The sequence below is a fragment of the Alternaria atra genome (genome assembly GCF_907166805.1).
Source record: "Alternaria atra isolate CS162 genome assembly, contig: 21, whole genome shotgun sequence".
Classification (NCBI taxonomy): Eukaryota; Fungi; Ascomycota; class Dothideomycetes; order Pleosporales; family Pleosporaceae; genus Alternaria; species Alternaria atra.
Genome location: NW_025091319.1, coordinates 3,601,043 through 3,619,074, shown reverse-complemented (window position 1 = coordinate 3,619,074; position 18,032 = coordinate 3,601,043). Strand labels below are relative to the sequence as shown.

The window sequence follows — 18,032 nt, the reverse complement described above, 5'->3', positions numbered from 1 at the left end:
TGAGCGTGGGCCGCCTGGTGCATCGAGCGCAAAATACTGCCCGCCGCCAAGTGTGAGCCACCGTCGTCTAAGCAACGAGCGGTGTACTAGGTTTATCGATTGACGTTCATGTCGGGCACAACACAAAGCTGTCAGTTTCGAAGAGACGACGGGATTTGTCAGCTGGCATACACACGGCACGTAGCTATCCTCTGCGACCAATGAAGAGAATTTCGTACTTTGCATCTACCATGGTAAGACTGCCTATCCAACTCGCAGGTTCCAAATAGGCATTCCTAGCACCATGTTATGTGACAAACGGTTCCTATGCACCTACTGATACACTAAGCATGGCAATATTGCTCACAACTTGACGAGTAGAGAATACAACAGATCTAGAAGGGGATGACTGCATCTTGCAAGTCCATTCTATTCATGCCCCTGCATCTAATAAACGCCTCTAAAATTTCTCCATCAAGTTCTTCCTAACAGTCCACATCCGTGCCCTCTTACCATATATGTACATGGGAATACTGAAAAGCATGCACCCTAATTGAATGCCTCCAATTGCCAAAAACGTATCCTTGCTACCACTTGATTCAAGCCAATGTGGGAAGAAGAGGGAGAAGATGAAGCCGTGTAAAACGTCTGTTCAATTGTGTCAGCATCCATGTGACCGAAGCAGGTATCTTGGGTTTCAACGTACTCTTCGAAAAATTAAGCGTCACAAGCGCTTCGCCAGCATACATGCGGTAACTGTCAACGACGAAAGTAATGGCCGTGGTACTAGCCAGCGAGCATCCGAAGCTGATGACGCCAAAGAAGACGGTAGGGACAATCCAATTGTTCCTTTCTTCTGCACTCCAACCAAAACCCATGAGTCCGATGACAGTGCTAATGGTAATTGGTACCGCCATGAGGAGACGGAATTCTGGCTCGTATACGCCATCGTTCTTACGCGCCATGAACCGTACTACAAGATCGGAAACTCGACCTGCTACTGCGGTACCGAGAACACCACCTACAAATGGCGAAATATAGACGAGGCCCACTTGGAGCGGGGTGAAGTTATACGACGTATCGTGGTAGATGTGTGCAACTGACTCAGACAGCACAATCAACCAACCAACAGCAAGAGCGTAGACGAGCGATGACCAAAGGACGGCAGGATAGGCAAAGAGGATAAACGGACGGATGGCAACACGAAGCCACCTGTCCTTGACGAGACGTCCATTCCATGGCCTGAGCGACTGACGATACGACTTTCGTGGGGCATCACGATAGTAGTCGGTATAGTGGATGGAAAACTGTTCTGAGACGTGGTCGGATTCGGCAGGATCAGTCGATATGTGTTCGCTGCCAGCACGACTATCTTGCTTCTCCGGGTCGGCTACAGTGGTTTCTGGGAGCTGTCCAAAATAGTCCTGACGCGGGTTCTCGCCAGGTGTGGAATGTATGCTCATCGGAGAACGCGGAGTCGGCGGAGCACTTGCCTGTCGTCTTGTCTCACCAGTAACATCTGCATGGTCAATCTTGTCAATGGGCTCTGGCTCGGCAAATCCAACGTGTGCAGTCTTGTGGCGTTTGGTGGGGAGCTCATTAGGCGATGCCAGAGGCGATGTAGGCAAAGGTGTTGCTGGAACTGAGGATGCGTTCTGTGCTCGTGATGCATCGACAGCCTTCTTGTGATGCAGGTGTGGTAGATGGAAGTGTCCATTGTGTTGCCCTGGACTCTTGCTACGAGCGCGATTGTGTCGCTTAGCTGGCCTTGGTGCTCGGTCCCAAAAGGTTTCGGGCACGAAGAAGAAAATGAGGAAGAAGCAGAAACCGACGATAATGGCCGTGATCCAGAACACCCACCGCCATCCCAGCGATTGCACAATAGCGGCACTGACCAAGGGGATCAGATTCTTCCCGCCAAGCAAAAGTAGCGTGTAGATACCCAGACGGTAGGCTCTTTCGTGGAGGAAGAAGATCTCGGCAATGGTAGCGCTCGGTAGGCACTCGACTGGGGAGACAGCAAAGCCCTGGACGATGCGAGCCACCACCAGGGAGGCGTAGTTGGGTGATACGGCGCACCATATTGAGGAGATGGTAAATAGTATGATGGCACCCAAATAGACGGGTCGCTTTCCGAACAGGATGGCAGTAGGTGACGCGAAAACGCTACCCATACCAAGTCCCAGCATGTACAGGCCTGTAGTCAATGCCACCTGAGGAATTGTCACGTCGTATGTCTCAGCAACGTCGTTGAAACCAGCGGCTAACAACGGCGTCATTCCTCCTCCGATCATGCAGTAGAAGCCCAGCGAGACGAGAGCGAGATCTCGTCGCACTTGTGCCCAGTTAAGCGGGTCGTTTGCCGATTCTTCGGGCTGAGGTTCCAGAATGAAGCGACCGTCCTTTGTACGCTTCTTCTCCGGCAGTCGGGAACGAGACGACTGACGGGAGCCTGGTTGCGAGGCAGTCCGCTGAGGCCGGGGACGGTACGCCGTGGGTAGAGACGAAGCCGATGTGCGTGCGTGGGCATGTTGGAGTCCCAACGGTTCGTTGCGGTTGTGCGTTTTGGAAAGGAGGATAACGGAGCCTGTGAGAAGGTGTTAGTCCGCCACCCGCTTATAATATACTGATACAAAGGGTTGCTTACCAGGCACTTCGTCAGTCTGTGGGTCGCTAAGGATTCCCAGATTCCACCTGCGTCGAGGGGCATCCTTCTCTTGTGTGGATGTGGCAGTCGAAACCACGCCACTCTCATCAACTGCTTGCGGCTTCCGCCAGGGTGTGAAGTTGACCATGCCGTCTACCCAGAGTACAATTCTTTCAACCGGAGAAGGAGGAATGTAAGAGCCAGCAAGGTCTATATCAGACGGCGCAACCTGTGATCGATACCAAGGCTCTGATGACTAGTCCCTTCAGCACAAGACTCACGAGGACCCTTTCCCCACACCAACACCCTAAGTCTCCACGACGCTGCAGATGCGCGATAAGAACAGGTGACGGGATGTGGAGTCTCCATATCCACGTTGGGGAGGCAGCATAAACATGTGGTTACTACAGACAATGCGCGTGCTCAAGAAAGTGTGTTATCGCTTGCCCGCGTTCGTGCATATCGCGGCTACCATTGCTAGCGCCAGTGCGATGACGTGCTGCCAAGGCCCATGTGACTTGGGATGGCTGAGACCAGCCGCCCCATTGGTTGCCTCGACCTTCACCGCCAACATCCTTAGTCGTGCTCAGACATGCGCAGTCATGGTCCTCGTTGCAACATCTCTCCAGCCACATCCGTGAGGCACGCGATACTTGCCGTCTCCGCCGTTTCCGCTGCGTTACTTGTAAGATTACTTGCCTATAACACATGGTTCACAGAGCATGCAGCCCGTGTTCGTATCAAACGGAATGTAGCCCCCAACGCTGCTGCCCGACAACCATATTGGAGCGGAGCAATATTGGCGAACACGAGGCGATCATGTCTGTGCCAGCGAACATCATGTCGGCCAAACCGCGGCTCCGCAGGTTTCGGTCAATTGGAGCGGGTCGATCAACCGCATGCTTGCTCACCACCATGATTTCGCATTATTTCCATCCGCTGATACGATAACGGCGATTCATGACATGACACGTACACCATGGTCTGCTATAGGGATCGCATTGCACATCGCGGCTTACCTTACCAAGAGATGCGTCGATCATGACTATCTTGATATTCACTGAATCAAGATCGAAGACATGTTCCGCAATCGTCTTCTTTGTTCTCCATCTCCACAACATCACTTTAAAGACAAGAGTGTCGCCCGCTTCAGGCGGTAACAACTATTCGCCATGCATACCCGTATCCGTAAGTACAGGCATGCGCTGGAAAGTCAAATCCAGTCTACGCACATCGTTGTACAGCGCCCTGTTTTCGAGAATTTGTCCACAATGTTTTCTGCCTCTGCGTGTGAGCTTCATCTCAATTCACAATCAGCTTCTCTCTTTGTATGACACTCGGGTTCGTGGCATACCTCGTTCAGTGGAAATGGGATAGCTTCAAAAGCATTGCTTTAAAAGCAGAGTATGGTATAATGTAAGCGATCCATCCTACATGTTATCCTCTCTCCATCTACTCCTAACCTTCTGCCATCCTTCCATCTCTCCCTTTCCACCTCTCTTTTCAAGACCCAATCCACGTTCAACCCATTCCTGACTTCCCATTTCACTCAACCTCGACAACGCTCTAGCAAACGCGAATCGTTCTTCGTCGCCAGAGAAGATACTACTGTTCTTCAACATATCCATGTTCATGCCAAGGTCATCCATGAGATTACGCATAACGTCCGAGATAGCTTCATGGTCATCTGCTTCGGGAGATTTAGCAGGTGGTTTGGACGAAGAGGAAGCGGTGGTGGGAAGTTTCCCAGCTTTCTGTGTAGCGGTTACAGCGTCGTTTAATTCGGATTGGTCGAGGAAAAGGGCTGTTAGGGGAACAGCTGTGGTCATTACTAGCTTGGCCTGGTTTTACGTTAGTCTAGTATACTCCAATCACGAGCCCTTTTTTTACAGGCTCCCACACTACTGGTATCTTGCTTACTCTGGATTCGTACACGGCATCTATAAAGGTGATGAATCTCCGCGCCAAGTCTCTTGACCTGTAGTTCATCCCAGGCACCCCTGTAATGACAAACGCCTCGTATTGCCTCGTGAGTTCCAGATAGTCGGCTGCTCCCGTAGCGCGTCCGATGATGTCGTCGAAGCTAAACACGGCACACTTCCCACTAGCCTTCGGCACACGGACTTCTCTTCCCCAGACCTCGTGAACGGCCGGGTGCGGTGGGTCGTTCTCAAAGTCGCCGAGGAAGCGGAACCATCTCTCTACGTGTGTTTGTGCAGAGGCGTCTAGAGGGTGGTGATACACACCACTTGGCGGCCGTGGGATCTTTCTGTAATCTGTCGAAGAATCCAGGTTCAATACGGTAAGCCTCGTTTTTAGGAGATTGATACAAGGTACGAAACTCTCCCTTTGTATTCCATTCTTGTAAAGATCGTTTGGGTGTCTGTTACTCGTCGTGACGACGACTGTCCCATGGGCCATTAAACTCTCCATTAACCTCCTGAGGATCATAGCATCAGCAACGTCCGTACATTGGAACTCGTCGAAGCAGAGAACAGAGGAGCGTTCTGCTATGCCCGCTGCCACAAATGGTATGCTGTCGATATCGTTCCCGTGCTGCATCTTCATCTTGTGTAAATCTTTATGTACGCTCTGCATGAAGGCGTGGAAATGTATCCTTGTCTTTCTCTTGATGTTTGGTGGAAGTGTGTCGTAGAACAAATCCATCATCATTGTCTTTCCACTGCCTACATCGCCAAACATGTACATGCCCTTTGGTAGCGAGTCCGGTATGGGTGGTAGGGACGACCCCGCGGGTTTGGATGATGAAAGAAAGGAGAAGAAGGATTTCTTGGGCGGTTGGAGGGACTCGATGGTAGGTTGTTGGACTGGCGGTTGCTCGTAGGATTTCAACATGTCGTGCAGATCTTGAAGGTTTTTGATAATATTGCGTTGGTGCTCGTCGTCTCGTAATCGTCCGGATTCGACGCGCGCATCGTACTCGGCCATGGGGCCATGGGTTCGCTCAGGGTCTTCAGTTGCATCTGTGAAGGTCAGCACTCATATTACTCTTAGTAATTTATTAAATCATGAAACATACACTCACGCGCAGCCTGTGCATACCCTCTGCAACCCGCTGGCGCAAACGAAACTCTGTTCGGCACCTGGGCAACGTTGCTCGTGCGCGCAGCAGTATACCCTGGCGCATTCCTCCCCTCTCTTAGTCTTCTTGTGCAGTTTGTGCAAATCGCCCTCTTGCCATCAACTGCCAGATTGCGTCCCACGGCAATTCTCTTCGGCGTCGGGCCAGCGCATCGCGAAAGGGTCCTCAACCCTCTCAGGGCCTCGGATGATGTCATTTTCGACATTCGGCGCGCAGCCTAAAAGCTTGCGATGTAACAGTAGGAAAAAAGGTAACTTGAGCTGAGTCTATGGCATAGTGGAAAAGGAAAGCTCAGCAAAGCCACACGACGAAGTTGAATAGGGCTGTGGAGCGTCAAGCATGTGCGCGACCCACGACGGGTTGTTTAGGGTGGCGCGGGGAGTTTCTTCGCTGCAGCCTCGGCTTTTGACTTCCGGTCTGGTGAAGCTGCAGGGATCTCGGCCACATTTCAGTAGCCGATAGGAAAACCTCCCAAACCTCATCATGAGTATTTACACATACTTGGGTTCAGACACCGACTTACACTGTTCATCATCATTAACATTGTTGCTACCTGCATCGTGATCATGACTCCTCTTCCGCAGCCACATTCTCATATCGCCCTCCCTCATCCCCACCCCCTCTCTGATACCTCATCTTGGGCACCTCATACAACCTCGTATAATCCACTCTCTCACCACCCAACCTTGCAAACCCACTCTCTTTTGAACCAAACATTGGGCTGGTATCGCACCAGAAATCTTTGCAATTCGTAACGATACCTCGTGAAAAGGGGTTGCTTCGTCTTTGCCGCATTATCTGCTCTCCTTGGCTTCCGTGAAGCGCAATAGTGAGGAAGGTGTCGATTCCAAGGAGACGCTTCCATTGGTCCCAAATAGAAGCCTGGGGTTGAGGACGACGTGGGGCATCGCCTGTGTCTTGGCCGGAGCCGAAACCGTTCGTAGGGGCGTTGCCTGCACCACCAGATACGTCTTGACTAGTATCGCCAGTCGTCACGAAGGAGTTGATTGCGTCGGCAGGTGTGCCACCATGAAGATGTCCGCGCATGCTTTCGTAGGTTGTAAGATTGCGCGCGATCTGGAGAAGCTGGACACAGAGAAGCATGGTCACCCATGTCAACTGGAAGGCGGCCCATATTGAGAGTACAATTGTGAATGGGTCTTTGTTGAGGACTTTGCAAAGCTCCGGTGAGATGACCGCGCACTTGGGGAAATCCTTGGGCGCATCACGTATTTCCAAATCTACCGATATTAGCTTCACGAGCCAGGCTAAGGGGTGTTGACTTACAAGCAAGCGCTAGCCTTATGAAACAGACAATTCCGAGTTCTAGTGATAACACATATAGCACGAAATGTCTGTGGTTGTTGTTCGCGACGCAATTGTTCACCCATGGACAATGACTGACATAGTTAGCGCTGTCCTACACCGCCAATGTGGGCTACTCACTGATCACTCTTCGCAACGCAGCGCTCGCACCTCTTGCAATGTTTGCTGCGCAAGGGTTTCCGCACCATACAGTTTACACAGAAGTGGCGTTCATCAAATTGTCGTAGCTCCATAAGCTCGTCAATAACCGCCTTGGAGGCACTCCTGCTCGACGACTTGGGTACAAAGCCGGGATCAGCGGTCATGGTGAAGAAGTAGAAATAGGCCGTGAGTCCGTAAAATGCCGCAAATAGAAAGTTTAGAAAGAAGTTCGTCCGAATCGTCCAGGGGAGGACTGTTGTTGCCCAGCGGAGACCAACCCAGAACAGTGTGCCAGCGAAGATGCCGGCTAAGAACGGCTGGAAGCTTGTCAGCGGCAAGGCACAAGTGATACAGCGGTAGACTTACAGTATGATGTATGCTTCGCATGTTCGAGGGACCCCATCGCAAAAGCTTCTGTGCTCCCCATTGCATGAGGTACGCAACAATCAACGCCAAGGGTATACCAATAAACGCCGGGTAATGACTAACGAGGAAAAGCGCAGCGAAGAGTATAGCAAACGGCCAGAAGAATATGAATCGGCTCAAAAACCACCTCGTGTCCTTCACACCTGGGATCGGGAACTGTCTCGCGTTTCCGTTTCGGTCAAAACCAGCTTCCATAAGAGCGCGACGCCATTGTCGGGTAGTGTTCATCTCCTGTGCCGTAACCTCTGGTGTCTTGCCATCGTTATTCTTGGCGAATCGGTCTGCCCCATACTCTAGCAGCTTCTGTATTGATCCTTGGCTTCCCTTTACGAGCGCCCAATGTAGCGCGGTGAAACCCTGGTCATCTGTCGCATATACGTTCGCACCCCATCTCAGAAACAAATCTACACAGGACGGATAGCCCTTGTACGCTGCCCACATGAGTGGGGTGTGGCTCTGGGGGTCTGGGATATCCACCGGTATGTCCTGGTGTAGCAGCAGAACGATCTGGTACACATTGCCATCGAGCGTCGCGCTGTGCAGGAGATTGAAGCCCTGGTCGTCGGTGAGGAGAGGGTCGGCGCCGTGGTCAAGGAGGAGATTGACAATGTAGTAGTTGCAACGCTTCGCAGCCCAGAGGACGGGTGTTGCAACGGCATCGCCGCCCTTTGCGTTGATGGGCGCACCGGCTTGGATAAGGAAGTGGCAGAGAGCGTAGTGATTGTTGATGGCGGCCCACTGCTTACAGTTAGCCTTGTGGTATTCTCAAGTAGTCTTTTGTGCGTACATGTAGCGGTGTTATGCCCTGCTCATCTTTGAATGTCGCATCAAACTTGCCGCTGTCGAAGAGTTTCTGTATAGCCCCGATCTCTCCCAGTCGAGCTAACTGCATGATATCCTCCTCCACTGGAAGGCTGGGCTTGTTGTCCGCCATGACCTCAAGTTCATGGTCGCCCGTAGAGGCTCCGTTGCTGTCTGATGGCGTAGCAGCCATCTCGGGGGTCCGCGTGATGCTGTTTGGTTGCGGAGCTTACGACACCTCCGAATCGTGGTACCGCGATCGTTGAGATGGCAAGTCGATTCCAAGTTGAGTACAAGTTTGGAGGAGGTTCTTCGGGTGTCACCGCATGCTGATGACTGCGGATATGAGGTCAAACTAGGGATTGTGAGGCTTTACAGACGCGGAAGATGCGGCGTTCGCGATTTCCCACTGCGACCAATGCGCGCATCACACATCCTTGTTGCTGCTAACGCAAATCGTGGCGGTGCCACGCAAGCCTCATGCTTAAACCCGGAACCCGGCTTCAGCAGCCACATTCGTTTTCCAATGCTGACAACCGGTGAAAAACTGGATGATGGATTCAAGTGACTCAGAAGACTATATGATTATTGACATATGTCTTTTTCTTAGCATGCCTCTATTGATGTTCTCCGCTCCCTCGTTGTATTTGAGGACTATGCGTTAGACTCAAGGATGTCGTAACAAAGACTTCTCATGCTAAGGTGAGAACAATCCAGCCTCGGATCGGGGCCGTTACAGACCGTAAAGGTCCGTCAGAAACTACAGCAATCCACACTTTATTGGGTTGTTTCCCACTTGGGAAGATCGGTAATGGGAAACCCATGTTTACAAGTAATCGTATACTCACTTTCACCTTGATCTTGGCAGCTTGATATCGCGCTAGTCACAGATAGCCGTGGACCTCGGGCTGGAACTACTGTCATCGACGGCAAGACCAACCTGCCCAACGTAGTAACATCTCAGAAAAGATAGGACGATAAGAGGTTTGTCAAGCATTAGCTAAACGATGCAAATAATCTATATCCAAAACTTTTCTGAAAATCGAGACCATGACCCGATATCTACCTTACCTACCATACACCCTTTTATGACAATCTTTTTGAACGAGCAAGGCTTTGGACCTCAACATCTAGGCCAACATACCCTGGAATTCCCCACCTTCCCTAAGCATGTCTTCGGCTTTACCGGCTTTGACTAACTTGCCCTTCCCGAGCACCACACAGTAGTCTGCCTCCTTGACTGCTTCTAACCGATGTGCAATGGTGACCACCGTACTACTCTTCATTTCCTCTCTCAGTACGCTTTGAATCCTCTGTGCCGTCTCGAAATCGATACTAGCCGTCGCTTCATCCATGATCAGTATCGGACTCCTTCTCAACATGGCTCTAGCTAATCCGACAAGCTGTCGTTGGCCCTGCGAAAGACCCTTACCCCCGCCCTCGATGGGGGTCGTGAGAGTCCAGTCGTATTGGTCGCCGCCAATCTTTTGCAGCACAGATAGACAAGAAGCGTCAGAGTAGACAGACAGAGGGTCTAGGTTCTTGCGCATGGTTCCCGAGAAGAGGACAGGCTCTTGAGCCAGGAAAGTAACGCGGCTGCGGAGGGCTTGTTTATCCACGGTAGATATATCGATCCCATCAATAAGAATTCTACCGTTTTCAGCCGCGATAGTGGCGAGAAGAGAGAGGGCCAGAGTGGACTTGCCAGAACCCGTGCGCCCAATTACTGCCGTGTTGGAGCCTGCTGGGATCTTTAGGGTGACGTTCTGAAGCGCAGGTTCAAGGTTCTGTGCGTAACGGATGGTCACATCGTCGAACTCAATGTCACCACTGTACGTAGGCCAATGTGCGGGCGGCTTGACAACGCCGGGTGCTTCAGTTTCGATGTCGAGGAGCTCAACCACACGCTCGACGCTGGTAAAGTCCATCTCCAGCGTTCCGTAGATCCTACACATCCACTCCGTGTGTATAACGAATTTTCCCGCAGTGATGAGCACGAACGCAGTGAGTCCGGGGCTTATATGTGTATAGACGGCGATGAGTGTCATAACGAGCGTAGCACTAGCCGACATGACACTGAAGCGAAGCGCAAGCCATGCCTGAAGCGACCAATAAAAATGGTCGTTCTTCTGAAAGTTGTCGACGACCTCGATAACACGAGCTTGAAACCGTTGTTGTGCATTGAAAGCTCGTACAGTGGTAAGACCTTCAAGAAGCGCACCAAAGTTACTCATGAGTGGTGATAGCGATACCATCTGTCTCCACGTTAGTACTGGAAACACCGAATGAAGCTATATGACTTACCTCGAGTCGTCTTAAGCTCTGCGACGTAGGTAGAAAGCGGAAAAAGTAGTATACGAACCCACAGCCAAGCAGCAGACCGAAAGCCAAGAAGGCTGGGGTTGAAGACAAGATAATGACGACGGCGCTCATCCAGCCTATGATCTGCCAGGCGAATACGATGAAGGCGTTGCTCAGTTCGCCATCGATGGTATTCATGTCGCTAGTCAGTCGGTTCATCAGTCTCCCTACTGGCGTTACATCGTAGAACCTGAACGTGGCGTGTGCAACGCGTTCAACAGTTTCCCTGAAGATGGTCTTAGCAGCATGGTAGCCCACACCGAACATGATCAGGTTCGTCCACCAAAAAAGTACGGCGGTCGTGGAAACGAACAGAAAGAAAGTCCAAAGCCAAGGAACAACATCGTCCGCTGCTGGTGGCAGAAAGTCAAAGATACCCTTGTGTCCATCCGGGTTGTAGCTTTCGGCCCAGGACTTGATGAACCAGGTCTGCGCAACATCGAGCACACGGAAGAGTGCCATGACGAATATAGCAACGGACCACCATCGGAGAGTACCTGCTCTGATGTAGCGCCAATACACGCTCCATTTGACACCTCCCTTTGCACGATGCTCATCTTCGATGAACTTGTCGGGTACAGCCGCTGCTTGCTCTTCCTCACGCTTCTTTGCATCTTCTTCCGACTCGGTTTCGTTTGTCTGAGTGCGCTTTAGTGCGTTCGCATCTTCGATTTGGCTCGGTTCGTGGATTGTAGCTCTACCCTGCTCCAAACGAACCCATTGCTTGGCGATACCGTGACATAGTTCTGTTCGATGTGTGGCAAGAATAGTCGTTCTGCCTTCGAGCAACGGTCCAGCTAACAATTTACCAACGATGAACTCGGCCGTCTGATGGTCTAGAGCTGACAGCGGATCATCAAGCAGCAGCACTTTTGCGCGGCTATAGACAGCTCGCGCTAGTGCCACGCGAGCTTTCTGGCCTCCAGATAATCCAATTCCGTTCTCGCCAATATTCGACAGGTCCCCATGCTTGAGCTCCACCATGTCGGGCAACAGGGCACATGCCTCCAGGGTCTGCTTGTAGCGACTCTCTTCGTAAGGGTACGAGAAAAGTATATTGTCACGGATACTCATGCTTTGAAGCCATGGAGTTTGCGCACAGTAGGCAACTACCTGATCAGGGCGCACAAGCTCCCCGTCTGTCGTATCGAGCTCGCCAAGGAGAGCTTGCAGCAGCGCTGTTTTACCGGCGGCAACCTCGCCATATACCACGGTAAGTCCCGGTGGAAAAGATAGCGTGATATCTTCAAGGACGTTGTGGTCTACTCCAGGCCAGGCAAAAGATGCGTGGTGCAGACCAAGATCAGCAGTACCTTCCGGTACAACATCCGTCTCTTCCTTGTCTGGCTCAGCCATGAACTCCTCAATACGGCCCATCGCGACGTATGCATTGAGTAAAGTAGTAACAAGTTGCGGCAATGCCCGAAGATACGATTCCAGCAGGTTGAATAGATCAAATGCAGGGAAGATTAGATCAATACGCAAGTGTTGGCCGGCCAACTTGGTGAAGGCATAGAAAGCAACAGCAGGAAAGAGTCCAGAACCAAATCGCAGAATGAAGGAGAGCGACGTCGAAAAGATGATGTTAATGATACGGAGATGCAGCTCCTTTTGGCGAGACTCCAGTATTCCGTCCAACCATGCGCCTTGCCAGCCGTACCAGCGCAGATGACGGATTGACTCTATAAATTGACTCGTACGTTGCAACTTCTCGTCGGTCGCCACTCTACGCTTCTTCTCGTAATGGACCTGAAAGCGAGCAATGACGATATTGAGTAGCTGCGAAGCTGCCAGTGCCACAACACCGAGTAGGCATGCCCAACCCAGCATGCGCCAAATCAGTATAGTCGCAAAGATGGCACCTGCAGGCTTAGTGATGATATCGGAAAATTCCCAGAAGCGCTGCGCTATCTCGTACGCATCATTGCGCATCAAGTTGAGGATCTTTCCCATCGATGCAGCCTCTTTGTCATCTTTGGGCTGCGTTTTGATATTCTTCGTAAACACTGATCGAACCGAACTCATCAAACGTCCTAGCCAACTTTCGGGTGTTGGTTTGATCGTTTCATCAGTACCGTCACTGTTCTCGTCATCCGTTCCGTGTGCCTCGTGGTTACTGTGACCATTGGTCTGGTTTTCTTTGACTTCCTGTTTTGCACCTAGAATCTTGCGATGCAATGTCTTCTCGTAAAGCATCGTGATGAGCTCACCTCTACATCTCTCATACGCTCGCCTCTGGTACCATAGATTGAATATGTTCAGCTGAGCGGATATAAGGCGCACAGCCAGGATGATACAGGCGTAGGTGATCGTGGCACTACTGTTCTTGTCTTCCAAAGAAGCGAGTACTCGCTGTAAGAGTACCGGCGTGAGCAGAGCTGCTTGCGTTAGACCCATTCTAATCAAAACAGAGAAACAAAGCTCAAGACTTACTTGCGCACATTCTTATCACGTTCAAGACGGTCGTGCGTATCAAGTCCATGCCGTTCGCGACAAAGATTCTTTTGGTCACCGATCCCTGGAGTTTTCGGAACGCCTCGTGGAGTCGCGCGTGCTTAAATTCCCAACCCAAGTCCCATATGTCCCCGTCTTCCATTTGGCGAGTCACACCTTTCTTGATAAGTGGTTCCATCCAAGACACCGTCATGTACTGCCAGGGAGTCAGATTATCTTCAGGAGTCCGGAGCTGGATTGTGGGGGTGTCAAAGGCAGGGCTGATGTCTTGTCTTGGTAACGTAGGATCTCTAAGAGGCATGTTGAGTATCGTAACGATGCCCAATACAGCGGCCGCGGGTGCGACGACCCAGGGGACATCCTTGGCTAGAAATTTGGATTGCCTATGAGACAATGCGACCAGCTGTTCTAGTAAGAGGCCTGTGAAAAGAAGCAACAGCGACAAAGAAGCTTTTCTTGGGCGCTCCACGATGACGATGGCTACTACGATGGCCTATAATGATTGTTAGTCGACAATCACAATTATACCAGACATTACGCACCCATGCAATAGCTGGATAGATAGCTGATGGCTGGCGTATGGGAAAAAAGACATTGAGGATTTGGAACGTGAGGCCAATCGTAGCTAGGACCAAGAGGCCAAATGTTCCGGTCACAGGCTGTTGCGTCAAGGGCGTCTCCACCTCACTTGGCTTCTCCTTTGCCTCATGTACGAAAGGTCTCGTCCATTTCGGCCAATACCCGTCTATGAATTGTAGTGAGTAATTGAGCAGGACTAATGCTGCAAGCATAGCTGGTATTGTTGCAACAAAAGGGAGAGCACATGGCGTGAATCGTGCTCCTCTTGTATCCTAGCGGGGTCAGCCATATCCAAAGACGCTTTTTGAAGCTGTACTGACCCAGATGTGATGGCAATGCGATATTGGTGGTATATCGGGGAATGTTGGAGCCGAAGACATTGGAATCTGAAAGGATGCCATGATGTTTGCCTCGCAATAAGCGTGTTGCCACCTATCTAGACAACACTTCCTTCCACCTGAGCCCCAGCCGATGAAGACTTGATTGAGCAGTAGTAAGCATGTAGACAATGTCTTACGCGGTGCTCTTTGGCATCAATGGGAAGAGTTCGGCAGCGAGGCGAGTGTCGGTGAACATCTCCAAAGGCAACCGCAACGGAGCGGCGACTAACTTCGGGCGTACTAGCGTACCCCACTGATAGTCATTGCAGATGTTCGGAAACGAGCAGAGCATCATCCAAGTATGAGGTATCTGGTGTGCCGCATGCATCAGAGTATCACAGCATGACCTTCCTCCTGCGTGAGGCAACACCAAGTCCACACCTCATATGCAAGCCCAGGAACATGGATGCATGTCGACAGAATCATTCGGCTGTTTACCGCGTTACGAGAAGCAGAAACGCGTCATCGCCTCAGGAAAGATTCGAGAATGCAATCCAGTCATCGATCAAACCATGATAGGTATACAGGTCGATGACATCGTGGTGCTCCCCGGCGAATACGCGCTAAGGCGCCAAGGAAAGTCGCCATCTCAGAAGGACCCAAGGATAGACGAAGCAAACATGCAGTGTGCTCCTTCTCAACCACTTTGGTGTTGTTACACTGCATCCTCCACTCCCATCTCATCTTCGATGGATGAATCCTATCACTCGATATCGGCGCCTCGACCATGCGAAAGGAGCGCGTGATGACGCGCGAAACGTCGCTGCCTCTGGCGCTCCTTCCTCTAGGTGGCCAAAACACACTCGTTACTTTTTCCATGGGATCATCAGCCACCGCCATTGAAAGCCACATGGTCATTTTGGATGCGTCCAGTCTACAGTTCTTGCAAGTCTAGACATTTGATTGTCAGGGTTGCGGCAATATCGCTCCGCTCTCAGGAAGGCTGCGAGGCTTCCACAGCCCCAGCCTTGCATACAGCAAACGCGATGTTGGGGCCAAAGCTATTAGCCTGGCATTCACCAAGCAGCCGCAGTAACTGTTCATAGGTGTGTTGACATGGGCACAGCTGCTAAATATGCACGTCTGTTGCAGCAGATGCACCCCGTGTACCCTCGCTTATTTCAGTACCTGGAAATGACGGCATCGAGCGTGCCTGAGATGGTACTACAATGTTCATCGCTGGCGTGCTGCTCACAACAACCTTCTTCGAATCATTGCACTGATGCAAACAACAAACATTGCCAGCATCAATCGAGACTCATGTTGCTGAACGCGCCATTCTTACCTTGTTGTTAATGCGAGGATGCTCTACGAAACATGCGAAACAAACCAAGCCTTAGGATACAGCAGTGACATTCTGCACCGCCACACGTACGCTCATGCGATCTCTGCAATTGCTGGGAAGCAATCCTTCAGCGCTCCAGTGCACACAGCTCACATGTTTAAATTGCACCCCCGGTGTATGCATTTTCTTCTACCGCGTAACCAGATCATCTACATTGTACACCGTCTATTATCCACCATTTTCCCTCTCATATATGGTTCCCCACATCCTTTCAGACATCTCTTCACTTCTTAAGCTGCAGAGATCAAGACAAAGCCTGCCGCTAGAAACAAAGACTGAACCTACCGGTTCAAATCTCACCGCAATGAACTATCCCCAGACGGGACAGCGATTCACGGCCACCAAGAGCGACCCTACTCTAGCCTCCACTGGCTCACCTATCAGCAGGGGCACCACCCAATCGCGTAGCCTAGTTAAGTCAGCTACCTGCGACAAACGTTCCAATCGGCCTACTCGAATCGTCTCTGATCCGTTTGCACGTCAAGAACGAGTCGCCACTGAAGCAGTGCAAGCTTCCAATGAGTCTATTCCGCGTAAACGTCCACGGTCCGATGGTAGTCCGGATCCGGATGTAGATGACCCCCACTTCAAGGGCCTCGGCTTCCCTATCAAACCCTGACACAAATACAAGATCGACTCGAAAACCCTATCAAGAGAATGACAGGCTTTCAGCAGGCCTGACTCCGAAAACCGCCAGATCTACCCACGATAGTTTGTATCAGGAGCTACGGAAGATGTTGACTCCTAGTGACCAGAAAGGCAAGATTTATGTATTATGTGACCCACATAATAGAACCGCGGGTTACAAGATTGGATGGACGACGCGAGTGTTCAGAGACCGCATCGTTGAGCACGAGAGAGGCTGCAACTTCACGGCCGATGTAGTCCACGTGTCGGATCACGAAATCGGAAACTGTGCTCGCCTGGAAAAGCTTGTGCATCTTGACCTGGAAAGCCACTGTACGCCGCTTCAATGCGACAGACACAACTCGGCACACAAGGAATGGTTTCAGGTTACTGAAGAGATGGCAATCGGGACCGTGAAGAGGTGGGAGAAGTTCATGCATCAAGAAAAGCCGTATGGCTGGAACAGGCAGCTGACGATTGTATGGGAGTACCTCCTCGAGACGAGGTCGCCTGCATCTCTTGATGTGCGTACGTTAACACACGATGCTCGACGAGAGCATTGGGAGAAAATACTCGCGCCACCAACAACCGACGAATACCTTCAAGCCTACCGAGCGCACATCCAAATACTGCTGAAGAACCTCCATCGCATCATATTCGGCACCTGGCTGTATGTACAGAAGTTCTTCTGGCCGATTTCCACCTTGATCTACGGCATGATCACATTGGTCCTAGTTCGAAACCTCCTGGCATTCTATGCGTTCGTCTTCGTGCTTGGATGTGCCAGCGTAAACATAATGTCTCATGTACCTTTGACTTCTCCGAAGCGACGGCCTAGAACGCCCAAAAAGGTGATTGCGGCAGCTGTTTCGATGGAACGGTAGATAGTGAAGAGAGGTGGGACATCCCGCGCTTAATGAATGCCTTTTAGCCGTATTTGAGCAGTTATCCTTGCTTCTGCAAAAAATGCAGAAGATAGGATCTTGAACCCAGAGATGATCACTTCTCCGCTGTATGCGTCGAATGCACAATCTCCCTCTTGGGAAGGTACAAATTCTTCATGCCGTTCTTTCCACTAGCGACGATAGTGCGGTAAACAACACCCAAAGTGTCGACACTTGTCAAGGCCGTAAACATCACAGTCCGGTATCTTCCCCGCAAGCATCCGTTACACGTTTTCTGGGGGCATTAGCGCGCTCTGAGTCCCGTAGTGTATGTGATGCGGGGTACGTGTTCCCGCGAAACGGAAGCTTTTATGTATGCACCCCACATCACGAGTTACCATCCCACCCAGGATAATACTTCGTCTCATCCATGTAGATTGAACCTTGCCTCGGCTTCGATTCTCGAGCTTGACCGGAAAGCTCGATAGTGTCCTTCTAACCCAGCAGCAAATCCTCGTCCCCGTACCACGCGACCTGTCCATCCCACCATCAACTCTTCATCCATGCCTCCTCGATATGCATGCCTAGACATAGATCCCAGGCACAGTTTCCTGGGCCGAGGAAGCTCAGATGCAACCAAGATGCCTACTGGTCAACTTGTCGACATTCAACTCCAAACACCAGATGTCGATCTCCGAAAGATGAGATGAGAACGGCGACAGCACTCTTTAGGGACTGCACGTCCGTTCGCCAATATCGAGAATGCATTCCAAGATCCTAGACAACTCAGATACCGAGGCAATGACTGAGGGCATGAGTGTGAAGATAGTATTTTGTACATGTAAGAAAGAGCATAAAAGGAACAGGATGTGTCACGATTAGAGACACAGCACGGTCAAGCAGCAGACTTCCAACTTCTCTACATCATCATATCCTCCAGAGCCATCAGGCACAGTCTATCGCTACTACAATTGCCAAC

At 51.1% G+C, this 18,032-nt stretch overlaps 3 protein-coding genes across 3 annotated transcripts; all 3 read right to left on the bottom strand.

Moving 5' to 3' along the window:
* Positions 1-439: 439 nt before the first annotated feature.
* On the bottom strand, positions 440-2,774 carry ALTATR162_LOCUS1621 (uncharacterized protein; the record flags this gene model as incomplete). Its single annotated transcript, XM_043309219.1, has 3 exons — positions 440-627; positions 686-2,566; positions 2,627-2,774. 3 exons carry the CDS (start codon positions 2,772-2,774, stop codon positions 440-442), a joined length of 2,217 nt encoding a protein of 738 aa, XP_043165154.1.
* A 1,282-nt stretch (positions 2,775-4,056) lies between these two features.
* Positions 4,057-8,616, bottom strand: ALTATR162_LOCUS1620 (uncharacterized protein; the record flags this gene model as incomplete). Its single annotated transcript, XM_043309218.1, has 8 exons — positions 4,057-4,467; positions 4,547-5,610; positions 5,667-5,679; positions 6,486-6,970; positions 7,017-7,129; positions 7,176-7,513; positions 7,563-8,360; positions 8,410-8,616. The coding sequence occupies 8 exons, from the start codon at positions 8,614-8,616 to the stop codon at positions 4,057-4,059; spliced, it is 3,429 nt and encodes a 1,142-aa protein (XP_043165153.1).
* Positions 8,617-9,553: 937 nt separating this feature from the next.
* On the bottom strand, positions 9,554-14,029 carry ALTATR162_LOCUS1619 (uncharacterized protein; the record flags this gene model as incomplete). The annotated part of the gene is made up of 4 exons (XM_043309217.1): positions 9,554-10,678; positions 10,728-13,162; positions 13,218-13,731; positions 13,781-14,029. The coding sequence occupies 4 exons, from the start codon at positions 14,027-14,029 to the stop codon at positions 9,554-9,556; spliced, it is 4,323 nt and encodes a 1,440-aa protein (XP_043165152.1).
* Between the last annotated feature and the right edge of the window lie 4,003 nt (positions 14,030-18,032).